At 41.1% G+C, this 26,942-nt stretch overlaps 1 protein-coding gene across 1 annotated transcript; it reads left to right on the forward strand.

Annotated features, from left to right (window-relative positions):
• The first annotated feature begins 664 nt into the window (after positions 1-664).
• On the forward strand, positions 665-25,934 carry si:dkey-237i9.1 (SEC14-like protein 1). Its single transcript, XM_029504155.1, has 16 exons — positions 665-994; positions 2,346-2,435; positions 16,816-16,965; positions 17,095-17,226; positions 18,303-18,431; positions 18,922-19,195; positions 19,419-19,528; positions 19,705-19,894; positions 20,528-20,616; positions 20,896-20,966; positions 22,019-22,190; positions 22,492-22,626; positions 22,760-22,894; positions 23,418-23,669; positions 23,769-23,947; positions 25,595-25,934. Exons 2-16 carry the CDS (start codon positions 2,373-2,375, stop codon positions 25,698-25,700), a joined length of 2,187 nt encoding a protein of 728 aa, XP_029360015.1. The 5' UTR covers positions 665-994; positions 2,346-2,372; the 3' UTR covers positions 25,701-25,934.
• The last annotated feature ends 1,008 nt before the right edge of the window (positions 25,935-26,942 follow it).

Below are 26,942 nucleotides of genomic sequence, written 5' to 3' on the forward strand. Positions count from 1 at the left end.
CACCACCCTCTGCACAGCACCTTCTCCAGGCAGAGGAGCTCCTTCAGTGACAGGCTGTTGTCACTGCCATCCTCCACGGACAGACTGAGGAAGTTGTTTGTCCCTCTGGCCTTGGGCCAACTCTTCACTGCTCCCAGTGAGGAACCTGGATTGAACTGTACTTCTGCTGTCCTGTCATTACAATCTCGTTACTAGTACAGCACGAACCACGGCTGTACCTGCACTGTTGTTTACATGGTTGTCAGCGCTGCTGCTCTATTTACCCTGGTTTATTCTGTTCACATTATCATTTGCACTGCATATTTAGTATTTGTTGCATGTGACCTTGTTTAAAATATGCTGGAATTTGAATTTCCCTCTTGGATTAATACAGTATCTATCTATCTAGCTTGGTGACTGCAGCTGATATGGTCCAATGATAAATCTGAAAATAAGCTTTGCAGCGTGTCACTCACGATCGCAGTTTTTGCAATTTATTTGCGATCATATCTAATTTCCGTGACTTGAGGACTGCTTCTGGTTTTGTCCTGATGATCGGCAGCCCTCACAGATGGTTTGCCCCCGTGCTGTGGTCAGGCAGGGGGCCGCCCGGAGACCTGGAAAAAAACTGATCTTGGGAAATGGGGAGGAGCGACGGCATCAAGGGCATGTGACGAGGGGGAGGAGAGCAACCAGAGGAGGATACAGCCCCCCCCAGACTACACTTCATCTGTCCGGCCGGGGTTGAGAAGTGGACAGTTTCGTTCACTTAGTTATTCGCGGTTATTATGCTCATCGGTGTCTGGGGAGAATTAACCGAGTGAGTCCGCTTCATGGCGAGCTAACACGGTTAAGCTAATTGTCGTTAGCCGCCGCTTCAGCCCGACAGCCGGACCCGGCGAAGTGAAGTGCCGAGGAGAGCGATGGCAAGAGTTCACTCGGATAGACCTTTCAGACGAAACGACCACTGATCAGATTAAACAAGCCCACACTCCTGTGTTTCTTCAATTCACCGGTAGGCTCAAGCTTTGGGATGTACACGAAGTTGTCAGCGGTTTGTGAAGTCGAGCGCTAGCCAGCCGGCTGCTCTCGGTTAGCCAGCACTGACGTGTAAGCTAACGTTAACAAGTCGGCGTGGCAAATGGTTAGCACTGCCGAGGAGGTGGAATTCAAACAAAAACAGCCACCACAGAGTCAAGCTGTACCTTTTCCCTTTTCAATAGAAGCATGAAGTTTGTTCGTAAAAAAGATACCGATCTTCCAGGCACCTCTGATCATTGAAACGTTAACGTTACATCATGCGACGGAGAAGCGGAGTGCATTTTACTAACCGCAAGAAATGAAACCAACCATTCAAAACAACGTTGGAAAAAAATCTGTTTCAGTTTAAAAGAGCGCGACAGATGCTATCATTTAGACTAGACTGGGTATTTATAAAGGGTTGCTGTGTGAAGTGTCTTTGTAACACATGCTGAAGTACTGTTGTTGTTTTGATGTGTCTTCCAAGTTGCTGACAGATCCCGAAGCATGACGGTAATTGTGTCTGTTATCAGTAGCAGTCGGTAGAAATGTGTTTAGAGAGGAGCACTGTGGCGACCTGTTTGTGTTATGCCTGCCCCAGCCCGGTTATTATTAGTCTTCCTGACCTGATCCCTCTCAGAGTAGTGCCGGGACGTTAGGCCCCCCCTCCCCGTTCCCATCACAACATAGCAGGGGGTAGAAACATGCACCAGCATGCTGAACAACCGCAGCACAGGACGTCCAAGACAAGACTTGTCTGTTAAATGTCCTGGAATAAGTGGCCGCTTGGCATCATATCTAGCCTGTTGCATGAAATCATATATGTGATTGAAACAGCAGCTGCAATCTTTTTAACACACACAATCACAGATACTTTAGGTGTATGTGTACATGAAAATTACCCTGCTGATGGCTGTAACCTGTCAGTTTGCAGAGGTTGGTGGAGCTTAGTTATATCCACAGCGGTTTGCCGTGGCACAGTGTCTGTTTGACAAAATAGCAGGATATTTGGCATCCACTGCTCATTTAAGATATTTAGTCAGTGCTCAGGACCCCTCCCTTCTGCAGCCCATGAATATAAATAGTTTTCTAATGGTGAACACACAAACTTGGACTCATTCAAACATCAAGTCAGCCAAAACACACCTTTTCTTAATTACATGCTGAGTCTTCTGTGGAAAGGCCAGATGCTGATTGTGCAATTTTGGCAGGACATTGCAGTTATTGCGACGATGCCACAGGGAACGGAGCACATGAATTTTTCTCAGCTTTTCTGTGTTTTTTTTTTTTTTCAATAGCATGTGATCATAACTCACTCTTTCTTTTCCACTCACTTTATTCCTCAGGTTGTTGGTGTTACTGTAATTCCCATCATGGTGCAGAAGTACCAGTCACCTGTACGGGTGTACAAGCATCCCTTTGAGCTGGTGATGGCGGTAAGTGTTTTTACCTGTAGTTGCAGGAAGAACCTCTGTCTACATGAATTTTGCATGCCATAGATGCAGAGTTATGTAATGCTTGTGGGTAGGCATGTCAGAGGTCACCATCATTGAATCACACACATTGCTTGTTATTTGCTCACCTAAGTCACATCGTTAACCTAATGTTCCTGCATCACCATTGTACTATGATCACGCCATCGTGCCATTATACTAGGACTAGCCCTGTCATTATAAAAATGTGTCAATTTAAATAGCGATCAAATGTGTATGAAGGATATATTTAGTCACACATGATGGACATACATTTTTGTTGACTGCCGTGTGGCCACTCTGACAGCTTAAAACTAGTGATTTAGTAAGATCATACCCCCACAACACACACACCACTCTTTTAATGTCATGTGGGCTATTAAATGTCCTACTACTTGCTTTATTAATCTTGAGTTTAAGATCTGTACTGCGTTACTGAGGTGCTGAGCCCTTGTGTTGTACTCCACTCAGAAGCATTTGAATGTGCGATGTGGCTGTGCAGCTATGCCAAACAGAGGTTTTGTTGTGAACTCACTGGTGAGAGTCCATTTGCAATGTAACAAATTCAATGTCTAGTAGCATGGCTGTTATCAGAACAAAAACCTTAATGCATAGTTTTTCCACTTCCAGGCATGAGTGCCCTGTCATGTGCAGAGGCATTGCGCTTTTTTCTGACTGTACATTTTGGTAGCTGTCATAATTTCTGTTTTACTGCATCCAGTCGACATGTGTAGTTTTTGGAGGGAGGTGAGCATGCTGACTAAGTAAGATAGGCAATAATTGAAAACTTGTAAAAATGCATTTTGCCCAATGAACACACATTGTATCTGAACAGTTTAATATTTTGACCTAAGCTGCTGCTTGTCAGTAGTAGCAGAGTCCTGGTCTGATTATACATCCGTCAGTTTTGGCCAAACAGTTGCAGAAGTTAAAGGTGCTTTGTTGCTCTGATAATTCTGAAAGGTGTTCTTGCTTCCCTTATTTAAATGACCCCTGAAAACCAGGAAATTAGCTGGGAATTTCTTTCTTTCAATCTGTCATCTGTTTGTGTACAGCAAGTTCCAGACAGGTGCTCTTTTCTTTAAATGGAAATCAGCTTTCTACGCTGGAGGAGACAGGATGACCAAATCTCCTTAGCACAGACTTGAGTACCTGGCTGTAACAGATGGCTATAAATAGAGGACTGGTACCTACACCTGGGCCGGCACATGCAACAAAATGGGGGCAAAGTAAAACAGCAAGCAGACTTGCATGATTTCTAAACATGAGATGGCCCACCTCATGAGCTTTCTGTAGGTAGGGTAAGTCCCCTTGTGTAAAAATAATGGAGTAGCCCTGAGTGCTCTTAAACTCGGCCAAAAGCTGATGCTTTAGAGGCATAAAAATGACTTGTTTATGTACTTTAAGTGTTGTGGTCCAAGTCTGTGGTAAATTCATAAGTAAATTTGCTAAAATGTACAGTTGAGTCTTCTCTAAGCTGAGTTTGCTGCATTTGATTTCATTTCCCTTTTTGTGAGTTTTCTCTGCAGTGAGCATTTTCGCCGACACTGCAGAGCAGACTTAATGGTGCGTCACAACGCTCGCTGGCTCCTTTTATTGAAAATCCAGCAAAATCTCTTCCCTCTCACTTTCTCAAAAGCAGGTCTGTCACTATTGCAGCTTAGTAATGTAACAGCATCCTGTGACTGTGGGAGACCATCATAAATCACTAATGCAGTGCTCTGTTCAGCTATTCTACAAGGATTTACTTCTTTGTTTTAGGACTTCATTTACCTTTCAGTGTAACTAAGGTGTGCGTCTTGTGCAGACTAAGCACAAGACGCAGGAGAGTAGGTCCAACAATATGCACATCACTACACTCTGACATGGCTTTCTTCAACCTTGCTTTTTCTCTCTCTCCAGTTTCTTTGTTAAAGCTGCCAGCAATATTTGCTTGTAATGGCATCTCCCTCTCATCTATTGGGGTTCAAGCTCCCTCAGTCTCTCCTACTCTCTCCCTCTCTCTCTCTCTCATTGACACTGATGTTTGCATACCATCTGTTATTTAAATAGTCATTTTGTCTTGTGGATGTAAAAGGTTAAGCTCTACATTCCTCTGTTAAAGCCTTTAAATGCACCCTCTCCTCACTTGGCCTTGAGAAGCGACTCGGCTCACTGACAGGTGCTATCAAAGTATCTCAACCTTTGGCTAACACTACTGTGGCTTCGCTGTACTGTTGGATAAGGCAGGCCTTGATCTCAGAACCCCTTCAGCTGTTTTTGTTCTTTTTGTTCCGTTTCTGTCCAAACTTTGTATTTTCAGTATTACTGCTTTGACAGATTTTTGGCAGATTTTATATTACTCCTAATGAATTTGCAGAAAGCCCAATCCAATGGTTTTACAATCAGTAGAACTATGGATAAAACTTTGAGTTTCATAAGAATTAAGTTTGTTGTTAAGAATGAGGCAGTTCCAAATAAATGATAATTGCATATTGTTATTGCGTGTTGTTGGGTGTTGTCCTTGTTTTTTGATTTGAATTTGGCTTGTGGTTACTGTGGGGCCATTTAAATTGCAATGCTAATGAAGAACTACATGCCTAGACTTGATATTTTAAAAAAAATCCTACTGCAATTTTCCACAAAGTGATTTATTGCAGACACAATGTTATGGTTTGCGTGTCTCAGAAGCCAACTCATTTAGTGTACCAAACTTTAAAAATCCCACTTTCCTTTGAAGGTATCCAGTAAGCAAAACGGGTAAAGGTAAATTTACTCAACAATACTCTTTGAAAGCTTTGCTCATTGGTTGCCATATGCCAACAAGAGCTGACTGTGTTTGTTTGAACTGCTCTAAAGCACACAAACACCAGTGTGTATTAGTTTTGACCTTGATAGCCTTTTATCACACAAAGTTAGTTTTTTTTGTTTTTTTTTAAAGTTATAAGACACTGAAGAAGGGAAGTACAGCAGTAGTTTGTTGTTTTTGTTCTTCTTGTTGTTCTTCAGCTGCAGCAGTCCCTTGAGTCTGCTGCTGCGTATCTGTAACAGGAAATGCTGCTGTTGCTGTTATCGCAGCAGTCCAGTCTCAGAGCCTCTATTCTCCCCACAGGGAGTCACAGGAATGTCCAAAGCAAAACACAATATCCCTCTCGCTGTTGTTTCAGGCCTAAAGGGACAGTGGCATGTGGCAAACATCCAATGATGAAGACTGACTGCAATTTACACAAGAAGAATAACAACCTGGCTGACCCTGAATAGTAAACAAGCAGGAACTTCATAGTTTCTGAAACAGATGAGCATGAAAGATATCCACCCCTAAAGCCTCAACTTTCAGATTAGAACAAATGTTACAGTGAGAGAGTATTAAGCAAGTCAAAGCCTAACCTGCTCCATGGAAACGTATGGGTCTGTAGCTAATCCATTAGAGCTAAGCGCTTTGGTCCTGCCCCTGTCCCAGTGGAGTTTCTATACAGAAAGGAACAGGATGTGCTATGCTAGGGTAATGCCTGCAGGACTTCTAGGCACCATAATTTTTAGAGGACGTTTCCTTCTTTGTGACTAAATCCTTTTTATCAATTGCAGCAATACAAATGCATATTTAGACAACAGATTTCAGTTTCAAAATTGAGCTACATTGTCTTGAAATAGTAAGCAGAAATGTGTAATTGCATGGTAAAACCTTTATTTTTGAAAAACGGACTTATGCAAGCTTTCTAGATAATCAGTGTTGTAACAAGAGAATGCCATTAAAAGGGATTGCCTAAAAGATGAGGAAGCAGAGCTACGTTGAGTCAAACTAACAGCTCTAGACTGAAATGCCACAAAAGGGAAGAGAATGAAAGGCAGAGTGACCCAGGCTGTGTCAGCCTCTGGCTGAAGACTGTACAATGTCAAATTCTCTGAATTTTGGTTATCTCTCTCTGTCTGTTTAAATCACTTGAAAGGAAAAGGGTGAATGAGTGTACAGCTCCTCCTTCCTTTCAGACATATCATTTCATGAAGGTAGAGTGGATAGAGTTGCTTGCTCTGTAACAAGTGGTTATTAAAGGCTCATTAAGCCTTGGTTTGTGATTGAGTATGATCGTGTGGCTCCGTTCAGCCATCCTGTGTACCTCTAGCAGTGCTGGTTCTTGCACCGATTCCTCTTTACATGGAAACCTGCAGAGTTGACAATGATCTGGCAGGATTTATCCCTCTGTTGTGAAAAACTGTCTGTGTTTTAGGGGGAAACAGGGAATGAGGGGTTGGCTAAATCAAGCTCAAGAAATAAAGTGTAAATTGTACTTAATGTAGCAGTTATGAACCAATTCATCTACAACCAGTTTGTAGTCATTTGCACCATGATCTACTCTGAATTCCTCCTATAACTGTCCACTTGTAGGTCATTACTTGTCTTTACCAAAGTGTCTCCCTTCCAACACATTGTTCTTATGCTTGTTGACTGCAAGACAGTGTTTCTAGACATGGCTCATCCTGCTGTCCCCCTTCTGTGTCTAGCCTGGCTCAGTACAAATCAGCTATGCCAGGATGACGTCCCGTCCCACCCTGTCCTGACCCATTTATGGCCAGGTCTGGTTAAGGCATTTGCAGCCCAATTCTCTTGCGCGGAAGCATGTCAGGCCTTACTCTGTTGTTGCAATCTGTCTGTGAGCTGCTGGCATGTCTGTCACTCATACATTACTTCATAGTATCAGGTCCAGAAGTGAGGTCTTTTACAAGATAATATTCTACTTTAGAGTTATTGGGTCATGTTATGATTTTTACCTAGATGTTGGAAACCTGATTCCACTTTTTTTTTTTTTTTTTTAATCTTTATATATTAGTTATTCATAGAAAGCTTCTCTGGGATGACATTTAGTATGTTTGCTCCAGTAAAATGTTTGTGGTTTCAGCCATAAGTTCATGCTTTTCTCATCATCATTTCTCGGCATTGCACTTGTTCGTTCTGATTCACAAAATTCCCATCAACTCTTCTCAATGAATCTTTCGGAGCCTTGCCTGCAGTGTGTAACTCACTTACTTGGCTAGATGCTGTTTACAGAAGAGGGGAGAGGAGCTTGCTGGCATCCAGCCTCAAATAGAGGACGGTACTGCCTCCACCACGTGACAGTGGGAGCCTATGAGAAAATTCTGGAGCTGACTTCATTCACTGATCAGTGGCACACTCATTCAACCAGTTTGCCGCAGCAAGGTCGAGATGCTGCCCCAATAGCTCCCCTCCCCCGTCTCTGCTTTGCCCTGATAAACACAGATGAATGTGTACGCACATACTCTTACACAATGACCTTTTAGTGCGTTTTACACTGCATTTATATTAGGTGTGATCGTAGATGGCGATTCAGATCTATGTGGCAGCTACATGACATGAATTGGAAATGCATGAATGAAGATGATGTAGAATGTCTCAGATTTTGCTTGTATGTGTATATTTACCATGATGTCTCAATGCTGAAAGTCTCTTTCAGCTCTCATTAAGTAAGTGAAATGCGCAGCAAGGGTTGATAGATCAGCAATCAGTTTTTTGGTATGTAACAACCCACATGCAGGATGCTGCATGTGGGTTGTTACATACCTTCCTGCCCCTACATCTCTCTTACCCCCAGTAGGCAGGCTGTCAGTTTGAAGAAGCTGGGAAACGGCAGCTGTTGTTACTGTAACCATGAATCCATTAAGCGTTTCATCACAGTTGATAAAGTAACTGAATCTTGAAAATGTGATGGCTTAGCAGTAAATGTGCTCTCCTAGCACCTTTTACTGTATAGCAGCAAGTCCATAATGCTGCAAATTCCTGTAATTTGTGGATTCAAGACCTAATTATATCTGCAGAGATCAGGTCCTGTGTACAGAACAGACAGACATGAAAAAAGCTAGACAGTTATTAGGTGCATAAGGAAATAAGACAAAAAGATACTGCTTTCACAAACACTTGTATTTACACATATTTTGCTCCCCCCCCCCCCCCCCCCCCCTTTTGAAATCAGAATTCACTAAGATAGTATCAGGCTTCTGGCAAAATGCCCTTAAAAATTGGTCCATCTCATCACTCATCTCATAATAATCCCAGCAGTTTTCTGGGTCGTTTTTAATGAGGTGGCACAGTTCAGGCATACTTTGACAGAGTTCTCTCAATGTGCTATAGGGTTAGTGGAAATGTGGATAGTCAGCATTTGTTATTGTCACTGTGGAAACACACTCACTCACTGATGGCCAAACAGATGGCCACCCCGCTGCCTTCTGTTCTCTGGTGCACCCACATCCATTGATGCATGTAAAACCCAACAAAGCAGGTTTCATATATTGCATGGCCAAATATCACGATCTTTCTAGTGCATTCAAAAAGTTAAAAAAGAAAAAAGTTTTATTATAAATTTCCCCTGACCAATCTACACTCAATACCTGATAATGGCAAAGTTCAGTTGGGTTTGGTCGAAAATGTGGGTGGATAGCCCTTTGGGTCAATGCAGAGCTATGGCTGGACACTCAAGGTTATTCTTAGAGTTGTTTTTAAGCCGCTCCTGCTCCGCTGCATTGTCTTGGCTGCATACTGGGGTTATTATCCTGTTAGAAAGTTGACATCAGTCTCAATTTCACTCATGATGCTTAAAATTTAGGCTAAACGGCCAAGAGGATATCTCTGAGCTTTGCAGGTAGATGCTTCCACCCCACTGATTATTCTTGTGCTCTGTGTATTTCCACTTTTCTAGGTCATATCCAATCAGTTGAAATTAGCATGGATGGACTTCAAAGCATAGAAATGGGCGGGTGCAATGTCAAATGTGTGGAAAAGAAAGTGAAGGTGTCTGAATGCACTGTATGTCTGTAGGCTTGATTATCCACTTTGTTTCTCTGGCTTTGCTGTTCCAGGCAGTTCTGCTATTACAATGCACGCTGCAGCAGTGAGATCAGTGGTAGGAGAGAAGTGGGTGGTATGGCATTTAGGGACTAAAGGCTCTATTGTTGCATCATTTCAATCAGGAGATTGTTCTTTCTTCTAACCAAGATTCAGTTTACACCTAAAGCTCAGATGCCTTTGGACCTAATGGGTGGAGAAACATTTGTTTCACTCAGTGATGTTATGATTATCTTTGATTTAGAAACAAGAAGAAACTTTTAAATATTTCACCTTGGAGCTACACAGGGAACTGAAATATAATCAGACTTGCATTTTGGCCTAGTGCCATATCGAAATCATAGAAGCTGCAAAAATATCAGGAGCTCTTTTTAGGCACAATCTTATTATTCTTAATCTTATTATCTTATTAATTTTTGGGGGGTTAGGGGTGAAGTGGAATTTTAAATTAATTTAATCTGACATCATAATCATAATGTCGTAATTTTTGTTTTTTGCAATGATTTCATCTAAAAATTTAAATCATATATAAGATAAATTGTTCTTGAGTAAGAAAAGCCTCAGAACCTCAAAACATTTATGAGTGTTTAGGATGTTGCACTGTACAATAGTACTAGCAATATACCAACACAGGAAACTCTGTCCACAGTATCCACATTACATTGTAAAGCTGTTGAACTGGTTGGCCCTGCTATGGCAAGCTTGGTACATTACAGGATCTTTTCCAAGGAGTGGTTTCACCCACTTTGGCTCTATTGAGAGTTTCCTTATTCAAATGTTCAGTTTGTACACATTGGATTTAAGAAAAAAGAGATTAGTCATAGTGAAACTAATGGCAATCAAAACCTTGGGCGAAACCCAATGTCACACCATAATTATTTTGATACTGTATCAGGTTAATTACACTGATTAATCGTGACCAAAGCTCTAACTAATCAAAAATTTACGAAGTTACAATAAACAAAAAGTCAGTAATCAGTTATATCAATTGAAATATTTGATCGCTAGTTAAATACTTACTTCCCTCAGCCTGTTGAGGAGAAATTGTTCATGTCAGTTTTTTTCACGAAAGCTTTAAGCGTTTAAGCATAACGGGCTCAACCAGTCACAGAAATATTTATACGTTTCAAGGTTCTGACATTCAAAGCCACATATACCCAAGCTTTGTTTTACAGGAGAATTTACATCACACACTCACTGAATGTACAGTTTCTTTTAGACAACCCAACTACCCAAACATTCCTGAGCAAACTGCAGTAATGAAGAAGTGTGGGGAAATAAAATACAAACACTGTTTTTAGCAAAGATTTTTGGTTTTATGATTTTTACCACTAAGAATGGGACCATTTCATTCCTTTTGATCATCACCAGTGCCCCAATAAACTGATAAAGCTTGACTTGCTTTAAACCAGCCTATTCCCATGTAAAAAGATCTGAATAGAGCTTTTTTTTTCTTTTTGTTTTATAGGAAAATTTTCCTTCATTCTCTGTAGCCCTCCTCCTGCTCCCTCCCCGTCCTAGTCAGTGACCCAGTTGGAGTTTATAGCTTATGAAGGATTTTCCTCTCCATGTGCCTCTCTCTATAGCTTATTCTCTTCTTAGCGCTTTTGGCTCTCAACAAGAAGGTCACGGGTTCAGTTCCTGGGTCTGGGGCCGTTCTGTGTGGAGTTTGCATGTTCTGTTGGATACTCTGGTTTCCTTGCACCATACAAACACATGAATGCTTAGGTTAAGTGATGACTCTAAATTGCCTGTAGGTCTGAGTGTGAGTGTAAGTGGCTGTTTGTCTCTGTCTGTTTCTGTATGTCAGTCCTGCGATAGACTGCTGACCTGTCCAGGGTTGACCCCGCCCTATGAGTTGGGGTTGGCTCCAGCAACCCCAGCGACCCAGAAATTGATAAACGGTGGAAGAGGAAGGGATGAACTTGTTCAATCTGTCTGTATTTGGTATCATACAGGCGTACATTGATAGTAAGGAGTAATCAATAACCTGTAAGGCCTAGAAGTTTCAAATGTTTTTGTGACCCCAATTGTTCATAAGACAGCATCCTAGCCTCTAAGCTAGGGCTGTGCGATATAACGATATATATTGCAGTGTGATATAAAAATGCCTACCGCACGATATAATCTATTGTTTATATCGTAATTTAAATTTGTGGGCTACTGGGTTACCTCAGCTATGAAACCGGAACTCCATTGTTTGGTTTTGCTTTGTGAGTCGAACACTCACTTTTTTTTTTTTTTTTTTTATCACTTAAAGACACGGCATGAAGAACAGTACAGAGATGGTGTTAAAATATGACAAAAACGAGACCCCCTGTCCAAAAAAAAAAAAAAAAACCCTAACTGAGATATGCATTACTTGAAAACTGATTGTATTACCACATATTTTGAATGGTATTTGTCCATTTGATATTTGTGGTTCATTTATTTTGTTTATTTTATTTCTGTGTGCGTGTGTATAATTTTAATTAAAAAATAAATAAATGCTATATTGGGATATATATTGTTATCTGGATGTAAAATTACCTATATCAGGATATACATTTTTGCCCATATCACACAGCACTACTCTAAGCAACATCAAACCTGTCCCAGTGGTGACAAGTGATAATAATGTCCCAAAGGGTGGGAATTTCTGATTTTGCCACTGACACTAGCTAAATGACATCACTCTGCTGCCACTGGCCTTCATACAAAGCATTGTTTTTTCCGTATATGATGTCAAGGGTGGTGCGTAGTCAATATACAATTTGTAGTGGGTTGTTTTCGGCAGAAACATTGGAGAGCAGGTTTAAAGACAGACTGGCTAGACTCCTGATACTATAGCCTGTTGGTAATTACCTATGAATTTCATGTAACTGCAGGTGTGAGAAATGAGAAATGATAGAAAGCTGTACTCTCCATGGCTGCGTTAGCTGACAAATGTGGGTGATCTTGTGTACTATACAGTTTGAATATACTGCTGCTTTATGACTGAAAACCAAATGTAAGTCATCATGACTCATTTGTTTTCTCCAAGAGAAACAGCATACATAGTTTGCTATTTATATGAATAAATGAAACAACTCAACTGTTTCTTATAGAACACTGAAGTTCGTCACTCTTTCCTCTGAGTACTAAGGAAATCCAGCAAACTGCTACATGCAAGGCTCTTGTGTACTCAGTTTTATTATCCTTCATCTCTACACCGTCCTCGTCATGTATCTTAATCTTAAAGTGTCTACAGCTAAAATGTTCAGATTTTCCCAGGCACCAGAAAAGCAAGCTGATAAAAATAACAGGGTTTGACCTCTGGGCGGCTGTCGCCTATTATGCAACCATTTTCATAAGCCCCAGAGATGTGACACTGCTACTGAGGAAGTTGGAAATGTGTTGCGCCCACGAGACCAATACGCTAAGTATTTTCATCGTACCCCGAGCATATTGACCTTTCTTTCGCTTTCAGGATCAACTAGACAAGCAAATGTTACGATCTAAAATGTAAAACACAAAAGAGGTGGAATGACACATTTGTTTGTCTGTGTTGCGAGAATAGGCTGTATAAAACTTGACATGTTAAAACACTGCATTTCATTCCAACTAAAAGCCCTTTGCATGATCATTTAATAACAGTGACACCAGTCATTTTTCACAAGCAGTTTTGTCTTGGGAAAATGAGAATACTACTTCTAACTGCATGTGACACACACACACATTTGAGTGGCAGGAAGTAGAGGTGTTTTATCCTTTAACATGTTTGAACCAATAACAAAGAAATAATAAATATTACTTTACTTTTTAACTGACTTATCAGTGATTCGTCAGCCTCTTGATTTCCAGAATTTGCCTTAAGGTTCAATTGTAATTGCTGTATGTAGAAGCACAACATAAAAAAAAAAAAACTGTGTGCAGAGAGCTCTCTTTCCTGTGTTTGTTTGGACTGTGCTTGTAACTATATTTAATTTTTTATTTTTATGCCAGAAGTTCAAACCAGATAATAACCGGGCTGCCTGCCAGTTCTCTTGTTGTCTTGCACAGTTGTATGTTAGACACGTACACAAACCCAGTAACATGCAAGCCTTTGTGATCTTTAAGTGTAAACTCTATCCCTTGGACTTAGTGGATTTCCTGAATATCCATTTGAGCAAAACAGGTCTAATTTTCCGTAACCATGCCCAACCCACTCTGTTGGTTGTTCCAGGACACAATGTTTTCTGAGTACAGGAAGAGTTTAACGAAGCATCTATTGTTTTTGTATTTTCTCTTGTGTGTCCTGGGAAGGACATAAAATTTCCAGCAAAATTCCAGAACCCACCAGTCACTGTTTGGACCAATGAGGTGGGTCTGAGCATGTTCTGTTGCCATAGAGACGGGAAGACAACATTCTCAGTCTTCATTACACACGTACTGTTGTTGAGCTACTCTGGAAACTGGAATACGTGGTGCTTTGCTATATATTTTTTAATTGTCTCAGTGCTGAAGTGTTCCAGGAAAGAGTTGAAACAAGGGACAGATTGATATTTACTCTGCAGGAGTTTTAGTTTGTTATGGCTGTTTGACTTGATGTGTCATCAGTGCCTATTCCTGATCCCTGAGGCAGACTGAATGAAAGGGCGGTGTCATGTATAAACATGAATATTTGTTGTCTGCAGCTTTGACTGTCCACAGAGAAGTTACATGGAATATGATTTAAATGTCAGATGGAAATAAACATAGTATCAGTTTATTTTTTTGAAGCTTAGCTTTTTGTCTTTTTTCTATGCACTTGGCTTTTATTGTGGGATTCATTTTCTGCTGTTGAACACATTCAACTAAAGCTTATTGATGTAAGCTTATTTATGTAATGAATGAGAAGTGTAGGTCAATATAGACTTAAGTAATTATCTGGATAAATGCCCAATGACCTGAATATTGACTCAGTGTAATTTTACTCGTGTTTAAATGTGGATAGTAAGTCATGCCTGGAGAGGACCTCAGGTGAAAGGATGAGCGACCGGGTGAGCTTGCTTATAGAAGACGTGATTAATCCTGTAAGAGATGCATTTATACATCCTGGAAAGACTGGCTCCAAGGTTTGTTCAGTAACTTGGGCAAACAGGCCCTGAAATACAGGTGGAGTCTGGTTGCTCTGGTTAATTTCAGGGACTAATGTGACTTTCGATAACTGTAGAATGACATTTTTTGTTGAATGGGAATAATTTTTCATTTCTACTATTAATATCATAAGTAAAGATGGGTTTAACACAAATTGATTGCTTAGCACAAAAAACAAAACATTCCATTTCTATCAGGATCATCGTTCCTCACATTTCCTCATGAGTTACTGGAAAGTATTGTCAGACTTGTCAACCGAGGACACATCAAGCTCTCTATGCCACAAGGCTAAGTACTATTTGATGTCTAAAAGTAGCTCAGTTGTACTCTATGCACTTAGACTTAATTTTTAAAAGGTAATTACTGCAAGTTATGCTGGAAATATCATGTGAGAAAGACAGACTCTTGCAGTGTTTAAAAGGGAAAAAAAAAAAGATTTCCTGTTATTTATACAGTGGGGCCATATAATTTACAGGACTTAAGATTGGTTGTTTTACAAAAAAGAAAGCTGTTTCCTAAAACTTTCTTGTCCCTTATCAAAATATGAGGTAAGAGATTTTCATGTTATATTTAAGTCATCAATAACTTTTACTCTTATAATGGTAAAGATTTTCTATTGTAACACCCACTTAAAGAGGAGAAGCAAGCCAGACGATCAGAACAAAAGCTTCATGAGTCTGCCTCATGAAGCAGAAAACGTATCTAGGTGGAGTTTTTGTTGTTGTCGTCGTCGTCGTTCTTCGCAGAGATTTATTCAGACCGTACTGCAAGCCCTGTGTTTTGAACAGTATGTAATCCTATTGTGCAAGTGGTGTTTTTGATGGGGCGGTTCATTTGTGGTTGAGCTTTTGTTGACGCACGGGTGTTTTTTAATGAGTGTAACTAATGTTTAAAGTCAGTGCCGTTGTGCTGACGACTGTACAAAACCAACAGCCAGTGTTCCAAAGCAGCAGGGCCGACAAAATGTGTTCAGAATTTACTGCCAGTCGACAGTGGGCTGCCAGGAGCAGATGAACCACTGATTCTCTATTCGGACACAAAAAATGGCTGCTGCCATCAACACACTAAATGTCTGAAACTTACTGTAATGTTTGTTTATTGTCTTGGGGACTTGCTCAAAGTTCAGGGAGTTCTGTTGTAATGTTTCATAAAGAAAATAACCTGCAACATTTCTATTAACTGTTCAATGCAATGCATCAGTCATTACGCATGGCTCTAGTACATCCAACTTAAATTTTGTGTTCAGAATTATTAAGGCCCATCTTATTTCGCCTTTTCTCGTAGTTGTTTAAGGAACCTCAAGGACATAGATTTTTATGTGCTCTACAGAACACAGGGCCTTTATCAGTAATGCTCACCTGATGCCAACTCCAAACATATCATGGGAATCATTACTCTTCTAGTAGATCTTTCAGTCTGTCCCTGCTTAAATGTCAGCCAGTATTCAAGCATTGCTATACATATTGTATTTTTCCAGTCTGTGTTTGTGTTCAAGAAATGGAGGATTCACAACTCATAGGTTTGCAGCGCAGCAGGATCAGTACATCTTGTCCACAGAAGACTGTCCTCCACTCATTTGCTTATTTACTATCAAATCAACACATTCCTGCATATCCCAGAGACCCATGTCACTCCAGGTAGAGTATCCTGCTGGCTCATGCAGCAAAGATATGACATAAGTGTCTGAGATGAGTTGCATGTTATGACGAACTTTATCATCAACAAAAGCCAGTGTTTAGACTTGCCAGTTATGCAGCCATGCCATCAGATCCAAGATAGGTGAATGGTGACGATAAAGAAAGAGGTTGGTGCTGCTGCTGCACATTGCGATAGCCACAGCCAAGTTACATAACCCTTTGTACAAGGGCTTAGTTTTCCGATGTTTTGCATTTTATGAAACATGGAATTTGGAGTTGCATTGTTGGTACTGAGCACAGAGACTTTTATTGTGTGTTGAGCACTTTGCATGAAGAAACTAAAAGTGCTCTGCTACAGCTTAACTTTCTGCCTAATTAATTTTACAAAAATTTGCAGTAGAAGCCCCATATAGCTGGGTGGATTCTTCTTTCTTTCTTTCTTTCTTTCTTTCTTTCAAAACAAAGCTGAACTCATCTTCTTTCACTCGTGTTTACGAAAGTGCTATGAATTCTGACTGCCTTGGAACCCTGCACAAGAATTTAATATTTAGGATACCATTTTTTTAAAGATGTTTCTGTCTTCAGAAAAACATTTAGAAATGAAAAGTGTATGCTTTTAATTAGACATGAGCAGCCATGTATGTGTGTATACATTTTCCTGTTGCAATACCAGCGAGCAGAACCTTTGCTTTTATTCACTAGAGTGAAATTTCAGCCTTAGACGGATTATTCTTCTCTTCATTATTAGAGTGAAAACCATTGTGTGAAGTGATAATAATCCTCCTCTTTTCTTTCTCAGGCTTATGAGCGTAGATTCCCCACCTGTCACCTCATCCCCATGTTTGTGGCGAGTGATGTGATGAATGAGGAGAGCAATGAGGATGGATCCACCCACAGGATTGAGCGCCGCTGTGCCCTGGATGTGGACGCCCCACGCCTGCTCAAAAGAGTATGTTGCACATCAGAGCTTCAGTTAAAGTGCATTGTCTAAAGTATACAAGTTGAGCTGCAACCTTGCTTTTAAATGTGATGACTCATGTCAGGTCAGTTTCCTGTAAAGTGGGTGTGTGGTTTGCAGATTGCAGGTGTGGACCACGTCTACTTCATCCAGAAAAACACACTGAACCGAAAGGAGAGGACGCTCCACATTGAGTCCCATAATGAGACCTTCTCCAACAGGGTCATCATCCATGAGACCTGCTGCTATTCGGTCAGTTGGATGCACACACCACTAAAACAGGAGTGTAGATATTTTTAGTGGCCTCAGAATGAAACTAGACCCTGATCAACTATGTCTTGGTTGTCTGTTAGCTTAGGCTATTTAATTTGAGTCACTTCTCTAACAAGAGAACATTCAAGCACATATGCAAAAATGCACACACTCAGAAGTTCTTGTTCAGCTGTGAAATGGGAAGGTGTTTCCAGTGCACCCATGTTAATGTTTGTGCTTCCTCTAATCTCTTCCCTGCTTCCTCCCAGAAAAAGCCATCTTAAAGCCAGCACTGAGCACATTACTTGCTCTTGTATCCCATAGTCTGAATTATTCATTCTTCTACACTGTACGTTCTAGCCAAATGCTCAGAAATACTGTGTAACCAGCATGTCAGTCATCTGCCTGTTTATGAATGGATGTGCTCTAATTTAATGAGGTGAAGCACATTGTATTGGCCTCTAACCAGCTACCATGCTAATTTTAGGACCAGGACTCACACAGAGGTTCTTACTGTGTACTCACTGTAATTGGGATGGACAGCTCTGTTAAACTGAGCTAATGGCCCTGGATAAAGCTGAAACATTTTGGTAGCTAATGATGGTAATGACGTGACCAGCACATTGCCTTCAAAATAAATTTTTTCAGTGATTGTTGATTGAAAATATGCCAAAATAAAAGTGTCATTAAGGCGTGTTTTATATTTCTGACACCAGCTGCCACAGCAACACTAGCATTAGCAATAATTGTGCTTTATAGTGCACAATACTGATGAATCTCTGAGAGAGATTGTGGGTTCTGTGCGTGAGATTTGCCTTTCATTACCTTGACTTAACACAACAGATGCATGTTAATTCTCTGTATGTTTGCCTGCTGTTATTTTTAACCTAAGTGTTGTGTGTGAAGTGCTGGCTAATTTTATATGGACAGGCTGACAGTGGACAGTGTGCAATTTGCTGTGCCTGTGTCATTATCCAGTGAAGCTGGATGTGTAGTTTCCATAGTAACATAGTCATCCTGTTTCTGTGTATACATACAGTGTAAAATACAATGTGTACTTGTGTGTGTATGTACAGGTTCACCCAGAGAATGAAGACTGGACATGCTTTGAGCAGACAGCCAGCCTTGACATCAAGTCATTCTTTGGCTTTGAGAGTACAGTGGAGAAGATTGCTATGAAGCAGTATGCCAGCAGTATCAACAAGGTGTGTGCGTGTGCATACTTGCGCCTGCAAAAAGAAGCAATGGGCGTGATAGCCACAGCCAAGTTGGGTGCTGCATGGTTAATGCAAAACTCATATCAATGTCTTATAGGGAGTCCAATTCTGGAGGACAAGTGAGTCAGTTCAGCTTTTGCTGAAACAGCAGAAATAAGCTTGTGCAATCTCTTAAAGTGGCCAGGGTCTTTCAATGTAAACCCAGTGAGGCAGCTGCTTTCATTTAAGTAGGATGTAGGAGTTGTTGAAGGCATTTATTTACATTTCTTCCTCTCTTTCCACGACCTGGTTCCTCAGGTAGAATTAGTAATTTAAAAATATAGCCTCTCACTTTCTTAGTTTGAATAAAGTATTGTTGATCTATATTTCCAAATCTCTTTTAACCTCATATCCATCATATTCACAGCCTCACACACCTCACAGCCTTTTCTCACCATGATTTTCACGCCTCCATTTTTTTCTTTTGTGTTCCTCACAGGGAAAAGAAATCATTGAGTATTATCTGAAAGAGCTAGAGGATGAGGGAATCACCCATGTACCCCGCTGGAGTCCCCCATCTCTTTCCCTACCTCCTCCCAGGCCAACCAGCCTCTCCACCAGCCCACTTGACCTCCCCAAACTTGTGGTTACACCTGCAGCTTCTATCCCACTCACCGCCAACGCCGAGGACAGCATCTCTCAGGAAGCCAAACAGGACAGCAGCGCACTTCAGGCAGACAGCCTAACTGAGATTCTGGCTGGCACACCTGAAGGTTTGCTCCTACACATGCTTGAAAAATGCATGGCAACACTTTTATATAATTACTTCATAGCAGTGTCAACATTTAGAGCAAAGCAAAAGTGGAAAGTAAACCATAAAAAGAAATGGGCACACCAATGACAATGGTTAGAGTAAGGGTCCATACTTCATTTTTTAAGAGTGAAATCAATTGGCAGAAATATTTTAATTGGAAGTGCTATATTTTTGCCTTGCAGACAAGCTGGATGCAGACTATATCAAACGTTACCTAGGTGATCTGACCCCCATGCAGGAGAGCTGTCTAATCAGACTTCGCAAATGGCTGCAGGAGACACACAAGGGAAAGGTGAGATAATTTTACTATCTCCAGATAGAGAAGACTGCAGTTTTGTTTTTTTGTTTTTTTAATAGTCTGATTGGCACTAGATTCTTACTAGCTGACAGTGGTGTTGGCAGTGCTCTGAAAGGTTTTGATCCTTTGTCGTTTTTATTTATTTAATGCTCTCTCCCCTTACCGGTCAGATCCCTAAGGATGAGCACATCCTGCGATTCTTGCGGGCCAGGGACTTCAACATTGACAAGGCCCGCGAAATCCTGTGTCAGTCGCTGACCTGGAGGAAGCAGCACCAGGTGGACTACTTGCTGGAGACCTGGAGTTCACCACAGGTCCTTCAGGACTACTACACTGGTGGCTGGCACCATCATGACAGGGGTAAGTTTGGCGACTACAGGCTCACTCAAACACAACTGAACAAGTTGGAGGGTTGTTCCTGTGTGTACTTTTAATTTATGAAGGCCATCATGGAGCAGGCTATTTTTGTGCTTTAACTCAAGGATCTTAGTTCTCTAGTCTAGTCTTACATCCTCAAGTTACTCTCTCTCACTCTCTCACTCTCTCACTCACTCACTCACGCGCACACAATCTTAGCAACCCTAGCAACCCACAGCCTTCAGCCATGGATGTGAATTAAACATGAAACCAATTTGCTGGCCCTACTTGGTTACTCAATGAGCTTACAAATATTGACAAAGTCAGATTCCTCATTTGGTTATTTGCTGTATATTTCTTATTTCCAACAGAGGGTGGTTGTTGACACAATACATCATCAATGAAGTGGCTTTTATGTACCCGCAGCAGTGAACAGTCAATCTTCTCATGTCATTTATTCCACAACTATTTGTTTGGGATGAAACAATACAAAACATTCCTCAATGCGCACAGTCACTTATCACAACAGAAGAACCCATGGCCAACAATGAAGTGCAGACCCTTCCATTTAACATGGAGACTTGCAGAATGTAAACTACTTGATGGCTCTTGTAAATATTTGTTTTATTCCTCTAGATGGTCGTCCTTTGTACATCCTGAGGCTCGGTCAGATGGATACGAAAGGACTGGTCCGTGCTCTTGGAGAGGAGTCTCTGCTCAGACATGTATGTAACATGAGAGGCAGCACGCTTACAGTTTGCATATATCAACGTGGGTACATGCGTTTATAGGTCAGGCAGTTGGTGGTTGGATTACAGGTTGTGTAGTGGCATGTCCTGACAAGTGTATTAAAAGCAGGATGTATACAGTTTTGGATGTGTATAAATAGTCTGCTTATTTGTAATGCTGCTCCGCCTAGTCCCGCTAATTGTGTAAGAGTGAGAGCGAATTGCATGAAATGTAAAAACAAAACAGACTGTTGAGTTCATATTATGTAATTTTAGGTGCTGTCCATCAACGAGGAGGGTCTGAGACGCTGTGAGGAGAACACCAAGGTGTTTGGTCGACCCATCAGGTAAACCTTCAGTACAGATCAGTGAAGAGATGGAGAGAGTCATTAGAAAAGGAAGCAGTAGCTATGATGCACTTGTTGTAAAGTTGATTAACAAGCAAACATTCTAATTCCAATATCAGACGTGTGGATTTTCTCTGTAAAATCTTCTAAATTTATGTTTTTCCTTGGGCAAAACAAGCAATCATGGTCATGGTCTTTGTTTTTGTTTTTTTTGTTTTTTTTTTTTTTTTAACATTTTGTAATCATAAAATAAGTTCAGTATTTAGCTATTAATGTGTACAATGTATACAAGTACAAGGATCCAAGTTGGGACAAGAGTAAAAAACAAATGTACTGAAAGGAGCAAAGGAGTCAAACAGGACAGTTCTTAGCAATGCAGGAGAGACAAAAGAAATCTAATGCTAATAAACAACGATTAATTAGAAAAATAATGATTGAGAAAATCTTTTGTAGCCAGATCGCAAAATTAATTTATCATTAAATTAAATCCTCTTAGTGTGATTGTAGTTGGCCACTAAATAGGCAGAATTCAGTGGGACAAGATGAAAATTTTGAAAACATTTATTTTTCTTAGCTCTTAGCAGCATTCAAACTATTTTAGTTCATGTCAGCAGTTGTAGCCTTGAAACAGGTGTGCGCGTGCACACACAAACACGCCAGAGTGATTCCAGATGAGCGTTATCCCTTCCAAAATGGAAAGAATGCATGAGGCTCATTTGCGAGTTCACTGATTCAGATGGTGATGGTGAGAGTGAACGGATATGGAATCTGTCATCTGTCAGGCCTTTCAAACAGGAGGAAGTGGCTGGGATAAGAGGCATGCAAACTATGAATGGCTGTCACGTCACAGCTTTCAGCTAGAGTAGACAGGGGGATAGGGAAGCTGTGGCAGGGTCCAGAATTAGCAAGCTCAGCCTTCACCACTTTGGCTTCACTGCAATGTGACAGATGCTAAGTGTTTAGAAAAAGTCTGAAGCCCAGTTGTGTGTGTGAATGTCTATTTGTGGCGTGCATTTATCTACAACCTAAGCCTCTCGCTTCCTCTCGTGTAGCTGTTGGACATGTCTGGTAGATCTGGAGGGGCTGAACATGCGTCACCTGTGGCGTCCAGGGGTTAAGGCACTGCTGAGGATTATCGAGGTTGTGGAGGCAAACTACCCAGAGACTCTGGGAAGGTTGCTTATCCTGAGAGCCCCCAGGGTCTTCCCTGTCCTCTGGACACTGGTGAGAAAAACAAGAAAAGCTCAAAATGTTGCACTCCTTACAGAGTGATCTGTGGTGCATCCTCATCTGCATCCGTGGAGAACATCATCATATCAAATCCCCTATAACAGCCCTGTTGCCTTAAATATAACTGAGTCTCTGAGCAAAGACAACTTTTACAAACGACTAATTCTGTATTCAGTCACAAAATATCCACACATTTTGTCCTGCTGTGTTTTGACAGTATATTCATTCATTTTTCACTGCCAAAATTAGGAACCATTTTGATGTGTGTATGCCCCATGTCTGCCTCTGGCCTTAGGTGAGTCCATTCATTGATGAAAATACACGCAAGAAGTTCCTCATCTATGCAGGCAATGACTACCAGGGTCCTGGAGGTCTGGTAGACTACATCGATAAGGAGATTATCCCTGACTTCCTGGGAGGAGAGTGCATGGTGAGTATCTGAAGATTTAAATCCTGTAGGCTATATTTTGAGAATATGATTTGATTCTGATTCAGAACTATCTAGGACGCACCAACACCGTTCTCTCCTTTACTGACCCAGTTTGCACACTATTCCTCTGCAGTGTGAGGTACCTGAAGGCGGCCTGGTTCCCAAATCCATGTATCGCACAGCTGAGGAGCTGGAGAACGAAGATGTCCGCCTGTGGACAGAGACAATTTACCAAAGCGCCAGCATCTTCAAGGGAGCTCCACATGAGGTAATTCTGAATACAGAGCGATGTGAAGGGGATAAGTACATGGTGATGTTGTACACAAATGTAACACAGGACAACAGGGCTAACACTTACTTGTGATGGAAGTTTTGTTGCAAATTCTGCCACCTAGTGGTTGTATCATGTAGATGGCTTTTTAATGCTTCCCAAATCCAGTACCAAATGCTTTGAAACATAATCTGTTGTTACTGGCATGTTATATAAGAAATACCAAATGGAGAGATGTGTCGTCACACATAATCATGCTTCTGGAAGCAGTTATCTGTAAGCATTACAAACAGATGTTCGCTGCTTCACTGGCTTCTCCATTTTGCCTCACTAAGCTTGCACTTTCATATGGCACAACAATAAAAGATTGAACAAAATCGGTTTCATTTGTTTAAGTACACAGTTTTGAAAGACATTAATTAAGATTTATTATTAAGAGTTTTTTTTTTTTTTTTTAATCTCTTGAAACATCTTAAATACATTTTCAGGCTTTTCTCTCTCTTCTTCCTCTTCCAACCAGTTACTGATAGAAATCATCGATGCCTCCTCAGTCATCACCTGGGACTTTGATGTGTGCAAAGGTGACATCGTTTTCAACATCTACCACTCCAAGCGGGCCCCACAGCCACCACGTAAAGACCCCCTGGGAGCTCATGGTATCACCTCGCCCGGTGGCAACAACGTCCAACTTATCGACAAGTCATGGACACTGGGGCAAGATTACAGCATGGTTGAATCACCACTCACTTGCAAAGAGGGAGAGAGTGTGCAGGTGAGGTTCCAGGATCATGATAGCATAGTATTTTTAAGGATATGTGTCAAAAGTTGTTTTTGCTGGTGAGTCATTAACTCTTTGGTATTCTCTCCTCAGGGCTCCCACATCACACGTTGGCCCGGCTTTTATATCCTTCAGTGGAAATTCCACAACATGCCGGCCTGCTCATCCACCAACTTGCCGCGAGTGGATGACGTGCTTGCAACGCTGCAGGTCTCTTCACACAAGTGCAAAGTCATGTACTACACCGAGGTGTTGGGCTCTGAAGATTTCAGGTTAGTAAACTTTTCAGTGTCTGTGTGAGTGAAAGACAAATGCATATTTTGGTGTCCATGCTATACACATGTTGTGCGTGTGTGCCCATGATTTTTCTGTTTTTGGGGTATTTTAGAATTAAGTTTACATTTCTGACATTATTCCTCTTATGACTGCTCATTTTTCATTCCAGTCTTCTTTTAGTTTTCCCCCTCTTCAACCTACAACATAGTGACACATATGGCATAAGTAAATTTGTAATGCTGTTAAAATTACCTTTATGAAATGCTGTAAGAGCATCATAAGTTCTTTTTAGGCCTAGAGTTTTGAAATGAAGATGCTTCCCTGCCTGAGAAAGTCCTTTAATCCAACCTTTTCTCTCCAATCCACTCCTCCTCTTGTCTTCTTCCTATGAAGAACCGCTTGCTGTGATGTGCAGAGTTTGTAAGTGGCTCAGTGTTTGCCCCTTTTCTTTTAGCACATCATCATCGCTGCTTATGGCTGCTGATCTGAACAGCCCCCTCCATGGCAGTCACACTTCTAATTCTGCAAAAAGATGCTTGTTTGCATCTCTTTTGCTTGCAATTTGCAGTTTCTAGTGTTGGCTATCATTAACTTGTTGCTTTCTCACACCGAGGGAAGGGTCCTTGCACTGAAACTGCAGTCTAACTCACTAGCTTCTCACTAGCTCACATCACTAACAAAATTAAATTTGGTCAGGCTCAGCACACTTGTGTTCTATTGCTGTTAAGTGTACATGCACACAGACACCACACCTCAACACGCCAACATGTGTACTTGTTTACTCATTTCCTAAGACATTTCCTGGCATTGGTATTATATTTTTCAGTACTCATCATGTGAACTCCCAGCATACTCAGTATCACCCTTTTGTTCAGTTTACTTCACCTTCTAAAGCAGCCTTGAGATCACCATCTAACTTATTCTAGTGGTATTATATAAATTGTTTTGCTACACATTTAAGTGAAATTTAAATATTTTAGGTAGCAATGTTTGTAATCTGTCAAGGTAGATGTACGTCAACCTATAAGACTATTTTTAACTTGTGATCCCTGGACTGAAGGAAGAGGGGGAAGTATTCCTTGAATAAAGAAAGGACAACTAGATCAGGATTTTATCAAATATTTGATAAATAAAAACCTCTTTGGTGGGTTAGGGTTAATCCAGTACATGGCCTCTTACTAGATTCAAGATTCAAATAAATTTGTTTTTACTTATTTAAGCAGAAGATAACGTGGGAGAAAATCCACACTTTGCCATATTCAGCTAAGCCTTCAAACACAGACCAAGTCATTAAGACCAAAAGGCTTTTGGAATTGCACCAAAACAGTGGAGATCCACCAAAATACTCAGAACTGAAACAGCGAGGAATAGAATATTTGCTGTTGCGATGTCCTGAGTGTTTTCTCTGGATACTGTTGGTTGGTGCAGCTTGTGGCAGAGCCTGAGTTTTATGTGTGAATGAATTGTCCTCCGGTAGGTTTGATTGGCTGCATGATTTTTGCATCTTGAGCACAAGTTGTGCCCACAGAATGCATTTAGTTAGTCACTGGCAGAATGAGGTTGATGTTGTATACAATGCAGCAGATGTACCCCGGCCCCCAGCTCTCACCTCACATGTAATCTGGGTCTGTTTCTTCTCTCAGGGGTTCGATGACCAGCCTTGAGTCGAGTCACAGCGGCTTCTCTCAGCTCAGCGCCGCCACCACCTCATCTAGCCAATCACAGTCCAGCTCAATGATCTCCAGGTAGAAAATGCAGAGGACCCCCCCCCAGCTCTAAACATCAGCACCGAGGCCACCCCCCCCAACTTACCCTGTTTCCTGTACCGCCTGCCCTCCTCCTTCTTCCACTTTGGACTCTGTTCCTAATGCACAGCCAGTCTATATGGAACTGAAGCATGCTTGCACAAACAGAAGACAAAGAAATTAAAACATCTGAGGGGAAATAGAAAAAAAAAAACAGACTGGGTACAATTTAAAGGGCTGATTTTTGCACAACAGTCATATATTTCTTGTGTCTCTTCCAGGCAGCAGTTTGAATCTTGAAACATTAGCAGAATGTTTGTTCACATCATGTTATACACAGGGAACGGTCAAAGGTTGAGAAATATGAGTTGAGGTGCCTTTGCGGCACAGGAAGCTGAAAGAAGCAATATTCTCATTGTGAAAGCAACAAGATTGAATGACAACACTGGAGGCACTGTTACATTTATGCATTTACAAAAAACATCCACACACACGACGCATACCTCATTCATGTGCGTTGGCTGAAAAGACTGGATGAGCTGTTTAATACAAAACACCACTAACAACAAAAACATACACATGGACCTTTGATGACTAGCAAAAATTTACAGCATTTGCCATATTGTTACCAGAGAGGTTTGTTCAATCTGGTGAAATGTTTATAGGTCAAGAGGGAGGGTTGGGGTAAACGCTTAAGACCATGTTCGAATGTCACATGCAAATATTTTTTTCAAACTGTATGGAGTTCATGGAACAGGTGGTGCTCACTGAATCATGACAACACAAGTGAGTTCAGCAAAGTTGCCAGTTGACAGGAAACTTGAGATGCTTTCCTGTGGCTGTGTAAACTTTTTGACATTCATACTGCTGTCTTATGTGGCAAAGCCCACCCGTCTGTCTGATCAGGACTTCATCACACCTTGAAAAGCATGTGACCCTTGGACTTGGGTCTGAGTCTTGGCGAAGTAATCCGCTAGAAGCAATAACACAAGTTTGACTTTCTACTTTTTGAAATATTTCTATTTATCATTGGATGTTTGTGGAAGAGTGTGGGTGCTGATTGCAGATGAGTATTTTGTCATGTACAGGCAGACAGTTGAACTGAGCCAGTAAACCGCTAAACTCTGTGGCATCAACATTATCACTTATTATCTCTGTTACTGTTATGTCAGGAGAGACGCAAAAATAACCGGCCAGATTTTATCCTGGGCACCATTCATTATCCTCATACGTGGAAGGTTTCAGT

The sequence above is a fragment of the Echeneis naucrates genome, chromosome 1 (assembly GCF_900963305.1).
Source record: "Echeneis naucrates chromosome 1, fEcheNa1.1, whole genome shotgun sequence".
Classification (NCBI taxonomy): domain Eukaryota; kingdom Metazoa; phylum Chordata; class Actinopteri; order Carangiformes; family Echeneidae; genus Echeneis; species Echeneis naucrates.